The following is a 10,338-nucleotide window of genomic DNA, read 5'->3' on the forward strand; positions in this document are numbered from 1 at the left end:
ACTCCCTTCAGCCTTCCTAAATTCACCTCTCGCCTCAGCATTGCTGAAAGACCCTCATCACATAAGAGGAAAAGGTACGGAGAGATGGGGTCACCTTGTCTCAACCCCCTTGTAGGAACGATTTTTCCTTTTGGTTCGCCATTTACTAGAACCGAGTATGTTACTGATCTGACACACATCATAGAAAGTGCGATCCACTTCTCATGGAAGCCCATTTTTCTCATTATTGCCTCAAGATATGCCCACTCCACCCTGTCCTACGCCTTACTCAGATCAAGCTTTATAGCCATTCTGCCCTCCTTTCCGGTCCTTTTCCTTTTTATGCTATGCATGGTCTCAAAAGCAACCATTACATTGTCTGTGATCTGTCTTCCGGGGACAAAAGCACTCTGCTCTTCACTGATCACCTCCGGCAGAATTTTTTTCAACCTGTTTGCAAGCACTTTGGAAATGATCTTATATATAACATTACATAAACTTATTGGTAAAAAATCAGTAATTTTCTGGGGGCAATTGGTTTTTGGGATCAAACATATATAAGTCTCATTCAATCCTATAGGCATGTTTCCAGAATTCAAAATATTCAGAACACAGCTAATTACCTTAGGACCAACCACATCCCAATATTTTTGATAGAATATAGGAGGCATACCGTCCGGGCCAGGAGCTTTCGTGGGGTGCATCTGCTTAAGAGCCACCCTGACTTCTTCAGCTCTAAACTCTCCCAGAAGTTTATTGTTCATAGCTGGAGAAATTTTTGGAGTCACTGCATCCATAGTTGTTTCCTAGATGTAAGGCTGCCCAGTGCTATAAATTTCTGAGAAATAATCCAAAATAATTTTCTCAATCCCTTCCTGGTTATCACACCATGCCCCATCTGGATCACACAGCCCTTCAATTCTGTTCTTCCTCTGTCTTTGTGTGGCCGTTGCATGGAAAAAACTGGTGTTGCGATCTTCGCACTTCATCCAAATGGCTCTAGACGTTTGGTTACACATCATCTCTTCCTTGGTCAGATCCTCATTAATTTTGTTCCTCAAATTCTCTATCTCTTCCGCAGTTTCATGAAGGAGATTCAAAGCCTCAAGATGTTGCAAGCGACTCTGTTTTTGTTTCAGCGCCTTCGTCACATTCCCAAAGGTTGCCCGGTTCCACTCTTGTAAGTGGATTTGGCAACTTCTGATTCTATCTTGTAGTTGGAACATTGGACACTCCCTGAGTGGATCCCAGGCCGTTTCTATAACCTCCCTACACCGATCATCACGAGTCCACATTGATTCAAAGAAAAACCTCTTCTTTGTGGGCTTCGGGTGTCCCCTCTTCTTCAAAGACAGCTCAAGGAGGCAATGATCAGAGGCAGGCATCGACATGTGGAAAACCATTGCTTCAGGAAATAACGCTTTCCACCCCTTATTTGCAACAAACCTATCAAGTCTGACAAGAGTTCTTTGTGTGCCCAATCTTTCGTTGCACCAAGTGTACCTCTGCCCCACAAAACCCAAATCTGTGAGCCCACAATCTTCAAGACAATCTCTGAAGGCTTGCATCTGATCGGCATCTCTATCCAACCACCCAAGCTTCTCGTTCGAGTGGGTAATCTCATTGAAATCTCCAAAGACCACTCACGGCATGTCGCATTGCTTCTTCAAAGATTCCAGCAAACTCCAAGAAATAAATCTCTTACTTGCTTCGGGTTGCCCATAGAACCCCATTGCTCTCCATGGTATCGACCCCGACTTTCCGTACACCACCACATCTATATGAGAGTTAGAGTAGCTTTTGAATCTAATATCAGCCCCTTCTTTCCAGATCATCGCAAGGCCTCCACTCCGCCCATCACTCGGCACTGAAATCCCTTGTGTAAGCTCAAGCTTGTGCTGGATTCCTTTTATTCTACTCGAACTGGCTTTCGTCTCCGCGAGGAAAACAAGGATCGGCTTCTTGGATTTCACCTCGTCGGTGAGGATCCGAACTGCCGAGGTTGATCCTAGACCTCGACAGTTCCATGCCAGCACATTCATTGGGCTCAGCGGTGCTGCCCAGCAGTCGTCGCCTCACCGCCATCCGTTTGACTCTCCTTCTTTTGGATTTTGTGGGTTTGATTTTTTTGTTTTGGTTTTTTGCTTTCCAGCGTATTCGCTTCCAGCTCTTTTAATGGGACCGGACTTTCCCTTTTGCCTTTTGTTGGGCCTAACAACTCTTGCTGCCCATGAGCTTGGTTTCCCCTTGCCAATCTTTTCCAATGCTTACTATTCGGGCCCAATTTCTCTACAACCCAGCCCACTTCTTTTTCATATATCATTGCCATTGGGCCCATACCGTCGTCCTCCTTGTCCTTTTTTTCCCCCACTTCAAACTTACCCGGGCTCTTTTCATTCCCAAATTCGAATTGTGGGTCCCCCACCTAATGGGTCTTAGTTTCCCAACGCTTCAGCTCTTCCACTATTTCTCGAGATTCGATCTCTGCCACACACTCTTTACCTAGTATGGGAAGGATATTGCCTGGGGACTTGCTTTGATTGTTAACCCTTCCTTCCTCATGACAGTCTTCTGCCACTCCCAAAAAGGCGCTCAGATTACTTATCTCTTTTTCCATGGTGTTCTTCCCCAGGATGCCCGAAGTTGACCAAGGCTCCTCACCAACTCCCACGGTGTTGATCGGAACCTGGCTTTCCTCCGTCATGTTCTTTCTGCATCCCTCATCCGAGCTTCTCTTGTTTTCCCATAGTCCCTTGTTGCTAAACTTTGGTTCTTCCCTAGTTTACCTGCTTATGATATCCCCCCTCAACCACAGTCCATATTGGAAGTTCTGTGTATCCTGCATCTTTGCTGGTCCCAAGTTCTCTGGGCAGTCCTTGAGATCATGGTTAAGCAGCCCACATTTGTAGCAGAAGTTTGGGAGACGTTCATACTTGAACAGCACCCATCTGGACTTGTCGTCCTCAATAGTTACCCTTTTACCTCGACACAGGGGCTTTGTAACATCAATACTGACTTTGACTCTAAGGCATGTACCCCATTGCACCCCACTCTCAGCTACATCCACATCCAACACCTCACCTAACGTGGCCCCAATGGCTTTGCCGGTTTCTCCTGTTCTGCTCTTAAGAGGCAAGTTATGGATTTGTACCCAAAAAGGTGATCTCGCTAGTTGTATCTCCTTTGGTGCCTGTTCGCCTTTGAATTTTTGGAGGAGGACTAGTTGTTTTTCGAAGCTCCAGGGACTCATCTCTAACACTTTCTTCTTATCCTTTTCGTCACCAAACTCTACCATAAACATTTCATTCTCTAACACCGAGATCTGTACTCCTTTGTTTAGCTTCCATATCATTCTCAGATTTTTTCTCAACGAATCCAACATGATGCTTCTGCTGGAAAGGACTTTCATAACAAGACAGTTCTTTCCCCGGTCCTTTGCTGCTTTTGTACTACCACTTCCTAGGACAATATTTGCGTCTTCTTCATTCGTAAAGGAGAGCTTCTTCCATAGTTCTTCTAATTCGTCAGCCATTATAGCTCCGATCGACCTCACTAAAAAGGAGGTCACTGAAACTCTTGCAAAGAGGGACTCCTGCAAGACTTACACTGCCTCTACATGCACGAGAGCACGAGGGCACTTTTATCCTGGTTTAATACTAGTTGTGTATGACTTGATTGAATTGATCATTGAAAATTCACTCTAGACTAAGGACTATTCCACATTTGATACTCACACACAACACACAAGTCTAATATTCAATAAATGTTTATTTCACTTATGTGATGTGTGTGTGCGCTCAACTATATGTGGATCAAATCAAAAAAATTTTTTTTTTCTTTTTTGTTTGCTTTTGGAAGTGATTTATATCACCCATGTTTTTCAAAGTTTTTCAAGTTGTTTTTGTGTGAAAAACATGTTTTCTGGGTGTTTTCATAACCCATTTCATGTGTAAGCTCAACTGGGAGTTAAATGGTCAAAATCTCAAGTTTTTCAACTTTGGACAGAGAGTTTCACAACTGTTTCGCGAGTAAGGCTTAGCCACAAAAAATTTCGTGAGTAATTTCGCGAGTAAGCTTCCCACAAAAATTTCCAGATCAGCTTTTTAAAGGACATTTTGTGGGTCATTTGTTTTTAAACGTCTCCCATCCTCTCCCAAACCCCTGTTTTAATGTTTCTACATCAAAACCCAACTAAATTGAAGTATTTTTCATTTCATTAACATCTTTAAGGTAATATTTAACTCTTTTCATTGATTTTGATCCTTAGATTATGTTTTTGGAGGTTTTATGTTCATAGTTAGAATTTTTTCAAATGAGAGTTGGAAAACTTAATTTTTGTCAATCTTTTTGATTGAGCTTTGTTTTAAATGATGATTTGCTTTGGATGTTGGCCTCTTGTGGCAAAAATAACATGTATTTAGGTAAGATTTTCATATGTTCATGCATTGTTTAACATGCATGTGTAGTGTGTACACTCTAAGTGTTTGATAAAATGCTTAAATGACATTTTCTTGTTATTTTAAATTCTTATGAGTACCAAATTTTGGGGATCACCATAATTATTTATGTTTATCATATTTTGATCATTGGTTGTGTGTTTTATACACTTTGCCCTTTGAGTGCTTCCTCATGCATTGGTTATGCATCTCACATGCACACTAGATGCACATTTACGGTACACACTTGATCACTTGACATTTTTTTTACACTCAATCATGCTGGTTAAGTCCTTTTAGACCTTTTAGCACATTTAACATTTTCTTGTGTCTACGTCATGCCTAGGTATATATCATGTTCCATACATTCAATCATCCTTAGCATGTCATGTTTACTTTATACTTTGTAGCATTTTTTTTTTAATGTTTTATCTTTCTTTTGAGTTTCATTTTCTCATTCATCTTGCACCCCTCATGCATCATCTTTTACCCTTATTCAAATCGTATTTTCTTTCCTTCATTCCTCTTGATTCATTTGTCTATTCGTGACAAAAAATGGGAGAATATGCCGGAGAGTATACTGGTGTATTTTTTTCATTTCTATATGACTCACGTGCACATTCTTGGGGGAGAAATTTCACCCTGTGCACATTCATAAGGGAAGAAAGTTATAGGGGAGATGCATATACCAAGGGGGAGAAGATTTTTTATGAGAAAACCTTATTTTGTTTGTTTTACTTTATGCTTGTTTTTTCATTGCTTTATGGTGCTTTGAGTTATGTTTAGTATCTATGCTTTCCTACTTTCATCGCATCATGCTTATGTGTTGGACATGCTTACATCTTTATGCTATTGTGCTTTATTGGTTGCATGTTCGGATGATCATTTGCTTTGCTATATGATCATTGTAGTCATTTCCATATGACTGTTTTGTGTTTGATCAACATGTTAGATTATACTTGTCCTTTTATTACTTGCTTTACCTTGAGGGTCTAATGTGTTTTGTGTAAATGTTTCAAGTTACAGGTATACATGTTCCAAGTGCTTCACAGCTTTTAGATTTAAGTGTGAGTGAGTTTTGCCACTGTTCCCAAACTCACGTTTAAGTTTAAAGTCTGTTATAGGGTGTTTTGTCACGGAATAGCTAAAAGGGGAGATTGTAAAGTTGTGATTTACAACTATGTTTTATGTTAACTTTTTTCCATGAAAAAAAAAATGTTGTAATTGCTTTAATTTTATTCCTTGTATTTTATAGGATTTTATTATATTGGGTTTAGTACTAAGTTGGTGAAAACTCAAGCTTAATTGAAGCTCAATGCATTTCGCAACTAGCTCGCGAGAATTTCGCAAGAAGGGTTACCATAAAAAGGGCATGTGAGGAGCACTTGACTAGAAGTTGAAGAATCGTGCCAGGCTATCAATTTCACAAGTATTTCGCGGATAAAGCCATCCCGCGAGATACTTGTAAGACTCTCTGCCTGGAGGATTTTTAAGAGTGATTTTCTTACCTTTTACTCATACTATATATACCTTCATTACCCACAAATTGTAAGGAGGCCATTTTAAAGAGAAAAACTCTAGATAGGTTTTCTACAACACACACACTTATCTTTTAGAGAGAGAGCTACTCATCCTTAGTGAGAAATCCTTGTAGCCTCTTCTTTTTTTCTCTCCCATTGTCATACCTTGAGAGGAGATTAGTATTAAAACATAACACACACCCTTTCAGAGTGTACAGAGTGTTTCGGGGCTTGGGAAGTTTTGGGAAATTGCCAAAAGAAGCCAGGAGACTTGGCGGATGCAATCGAGCGTATTAGGGATCTGGAGAGCAAGACAAGACACAGTTCCAAGAAATCTTGTTGGAGTAGGAGTTTGGAGGGTCTCAGGTGCATTGGGTAGATTAGGCTTGGAGGGTCTCTTGCTAGCCCATGTATTCCAACTGATTGTCCAGTGGATCGATTATCGCTTGGAGGGCGGCGAAGAGGTTTTACGCAGAATAGTTTGGTTTCCTCTTCGATATCATATCGTCGTGTTATCTTGTATTTGCATTCTTCTTCCCTATTCTTTTTGCTTTTATATTACTACTGTGTTATATTGGTTATGGCTTAGAGTAGTTTATTTGTTTATCTGCCCGCATTTACTCTATTCTGCACTTAGTATAAGTTAGAGTAAAATCTATCGAGCCGTAATTTTTAATTTGAGGGTTTAAACAGCCCTTGTATTTTTAATACATTTTCGAGCTTTCAATTTTAATTTTTGAGTCAGTTAGTTTGTGCACGGCAGTTATTATTGAAACAAAGTGTCTGTTCGGTAAGGTATGATTTTTCATAGTCGCTCATTCATAAAAACAACTTTTTATAAAACTCTCCCAGTGAGAATATTTTTGTGCATTTCATATTGTATCAAAGAAAGTGAAAGAGACATTGAGTAGTTTGCAAAACACGACCTTGTGTGTTTCGTTTCGTGCTGTAGATTATTTTATCCTGTGAGGCAGACGTCCGTAAGTCTCAAAGCACCACAATGATTGTGTGAGAGGCGAAATTTGCTTTAAGTAGATTATGTCAAACACAAGACTTGATCTGAATTGTTCATCCTTCATGCATTTGGTCTATGGGTTTTTAATTATTTGCAGATTTCTTTATATATATATGTGGGGGGAAAGGCCCAACCTAACGTAGTGGGCCTAGGGCCCCATTTGAGGACTACTATGCGTTCGAAGAGAAGGAAGTGGTATAGGCAAGGTCCATCTGGAAGAAGGATACCCGGAAAAGAAAGATGGGTACAAGCCGAAGAGGTCGCCATCGGTCCGAAGAGATTCTATTCCTCGGATGCAAATAGTATTGATTAATCGAGCGTGTAGAAGGTCCGAATGATTTTCCGAGCATTCCTACTGATCAAGATAAGCTCTGAGTATATCTGAAGACGATAAGAATGGAAAAATATCTAAGGGAAAAGCTGCTACCACTGTATTAAATGCACTGCAGCAATTTTCTGACCGCATTTATGTAGAGAAAACCCCTGAACATGGTAACCTCATCTACCACCACTTATAAAAAGCTGAAAAAGATACATGACATGACATGCACTCAAGTAGAAGCCTAGATAAAGAACAAGTGGACCATGGAGATGGCAGGGAAGGATGTTATATAAAGAAGAAAGACTCCTAAAAGAAGGGGAGGTCGATTTGGAACCCTAAGAACTGTAACCTATATTCAATTTATTAGAAGTCTCTTCGGACTTGAACTCACTTAGTCTTTGCATATACTTTTATGCTGGTTTATACTGGTATGTTGTGATCAACTGTTGTAAATTCCATAGTTAACCTAGCTCTATCATCTACGCTCTACAAATTTATTGTTTTTGGGCTTGAGCCATAAATCCTAACCCTACAATTAGCGCCGTCTGTGAGAAGAGCATGAGTATAAGTGGAAGCAACAGCAGTCGGTAATGGCGGAACCAGGGTAACAACCAATAGAATCTGGGGCGTCCCAGCACATAGACCCTTTTCTCAATTTGGAGTAGAGACAAGATCGTGAAGGTAGTGTGCATACTACGCACCTTGAGCGAAGTTAACCTCATGGAGGAAGTCACGTGTCTCATGCAGAGAAGAATAACATGCAAATAGAAATTAAGAGGTTAAGGAGGGAGTTGCGCCATGCAAAAAGAAAACGTGTTTCTTCATATTCTGATGAGGATTGGGACGACGAGCAAAATGTCACTTACGAGCAGAGGTCTTGAACACCAATCAGTGAATCCTTTTCGTACGAAGAGAAGCACCATCGCAAAAAGCAACCTCAAAGCCCATCACGTAGAGGGGTGGGAAATGATGCTATGAGCAATGCTCTGAATCAAATCTCTAGGTCACCTTTCATGCACAGGATCGAAGGAGCGAGACTTCCTTGGCGTTTTAACCAGCCAGCCTTCACCATTTATAATGGTAAAACGGACCCTGTGGAGCATGTGAGCCATTTTAATCAAAGGATGGCTGTCTATTCCAGAGATGAAACGCTGATGTGTAAGGTCTTCCCCTCTAGTCTTGGACCGGTTGCAATGAGGTGGTTCGACAGCCTGAAAGTAGATTCTATCAATTCCTACCAAGAGCTCACTAAAGCTTTTGGTTTATGTTTTGTCACATGCCGAAGAATGGCCAGGCCCTTGTCTTCTCTGCTATCCTTGAGCATGCGTGAGGGTGAGACCCTAAAGGCATACTCAGATAGGTATTAGGAAATGTTTAATAATATGGAGGGCAACTTTGATGCAATGGCCCTTGACACGTTCAAGCTTGGCCTCCCTACTGACCACGGTTTAAGGACGTCCTTGTCTGGTAAACTTGTTACTAACATGCGTTAACTCATGGATCGTATTGAAAAATATAAAAAGGTTGAAGAAGATCAGCAGCAAGGGAAGGGTAAGGACAAGGTTATCCTCCAGGAGAGGAAGGATTTCAGGTCGGACCGTTACAACAACAATAAGCCACGGAGAGATTTCGCTGGGCAGTCGGGGTTAACAAATGCTCAAGCAGTCAATACAGTGTTCAAAGAGCCAGTCCACCAAGTTTTGGAAAAGATCAAGAGTGAACCATTCTTCAGGTGGCCGAGTAAGATGGTGGGGAATCCTGAGAGGTGTAATCACAATCTCCATTGCCAGTACCACTAAAACCATGGTCATACCACTAAAGACTGCAGAAGTCTGTGGGATCATTTGGACCAACTGGTCTGCGAAGGTAGGTTGAGGCACCTCTTGCATCACTCCAGTGGCCGAGGAGGTCAGATGAATTCCGAGCCTGAGAGAAATGATTCTGCGAAACCTTTATTAGGAACTATTAACGTCATTTTCGCAGCATCAGGAAGAACAGGGTCCTGGTCGTCCAAGGTTATGTCAGTAGCTCGGTTACCGGCATGGGACATTGGTCGAGATCCGAGGAGTGCTACACTGGTTGTCCAGCCAGTTTTAGGCTTTTCGAACGAAGATAAAGTTGGAACCATTCAATCTCATGATGACGCTTTGGTAGTCACCCTCAGAATCGGAAGATATGATCTGAAGAGGGTAATGGTGGATTAGGGTAGCGCGGTGGAGATAATGTACCCTGACCTCTACAAGGGGCTAAACCTTAAGCTTGATGACTTGACACCATGCTATTCTCCTTTGGTTAGCTTCGAGGGAAGAATTGTCAACTCGAAAGGCCAGATACGGCTACCTGTACAGACTGGCTCAGAAGTAATGGAAGTAGACTTCATTGTCGTAGATGTTTATTTCCCTTATACGGCAATTGTAGCCAGACCTTGGCTACATATGCTATGGGCTGTTTCCTCCACTCTACATCAAAAAGATAAATATCCATCCGAAGGGCGGGTTTGTGAAATCCGTGGAGATCAATCCTTGGCCAGACAATGCTTGGTGGCTGCCATCCAACACAAGTCTGAAATTGAGTCCTCGGTCAGGGCTGAAGGAGATTTATAGCAGTTAAAAAGTCGGGAGTTGCCCGTCGAAGATCTTGATGAAGGCGTTGGATGCGAGGATTTAGTGAAAGTTTTAATTGGGGACAATCCTGAAAGATACTTTCAAGTCAGATCTCAGATGCCTCAACCAGAAAAAGAAGAGTTAAGTAATTTCCTTAAAAGAAATATTGACGTATTCGCCTGGAGTGCTTATGAAGCCCCAGGAGTAGATCCAGAGTTCATTTGCCACCATTTGAGGGTCAACCCACTGATTGTCCCCAAGAAGCAGCCTCCTCGGCGGCCATCTAAAGAGCATACAGATGCAGTCAAAGAAGAAGTAACGAAACTCAAACAGGCTGGAGCTGTTAAAGAAGTTTTTTATCCTGAGTGATTGGCAAATACTGTGGTGGTGAAGAAGAAGAGCAAAAAGTGGCGAGTTTGTGTAGACTTCACGGACTTAAATAAGGCTTGTCCTAAGGATCCTT

The 10,338-nt window shown here is 41.5% G+C and overlaps 2 protein-coding genes across 2 annotated transcripts; both read right to left on the reverse strand.

Moving 5' to 3' along the window:
- Window positions 1–785: 785 nt before the first annotated feature.
- On the reverse strand, window positions 786–1,547 carry LOC112039498 (uncharacterized). The gene has a single exon (XM_024072373.1). It carries the CDS (start codon window positions 1,545–1,547, stop codon window positions 786–788), a length of 762 nt encoding a protein of 253 aa, XP_023928141.1.
- Window positions 1,548–2,761: 1,214 nt separating this feature from the next.
- On the reverse strand, window positions 2,762–3,511 carry LOC112039499 (uncharacterized). Its single transcript, XM_024072374.2, has one exon. The coding sequence runs from the start codon at window positions 3,509–3,511 to the stop codon at window positions 2,762–2,764; it is 750 nt and encodes a 249-aa protein (XP_023928142.1).
- Between the last annotated feature and the right edge of the window lie 6,827 nt (window positions 3,512–10,338).

Source organism: Quercus suber, unplaced genomic scaffold (genome assembly GCF_002906115.3).
Source record: "Quercus suber isolate HL8 unplaced genomic scaffold, Cork oak 2.0 scaffold_9, whole genome shotgun sequence".
In the NCBI taxonomy this organism is placed as follows: domain Eukaryota; kingdom Viridiplantae; phylum Streptophyta; class Magnoliopsida; order Fagales; family Fagaceae; genus Quercus; species Quercus suber.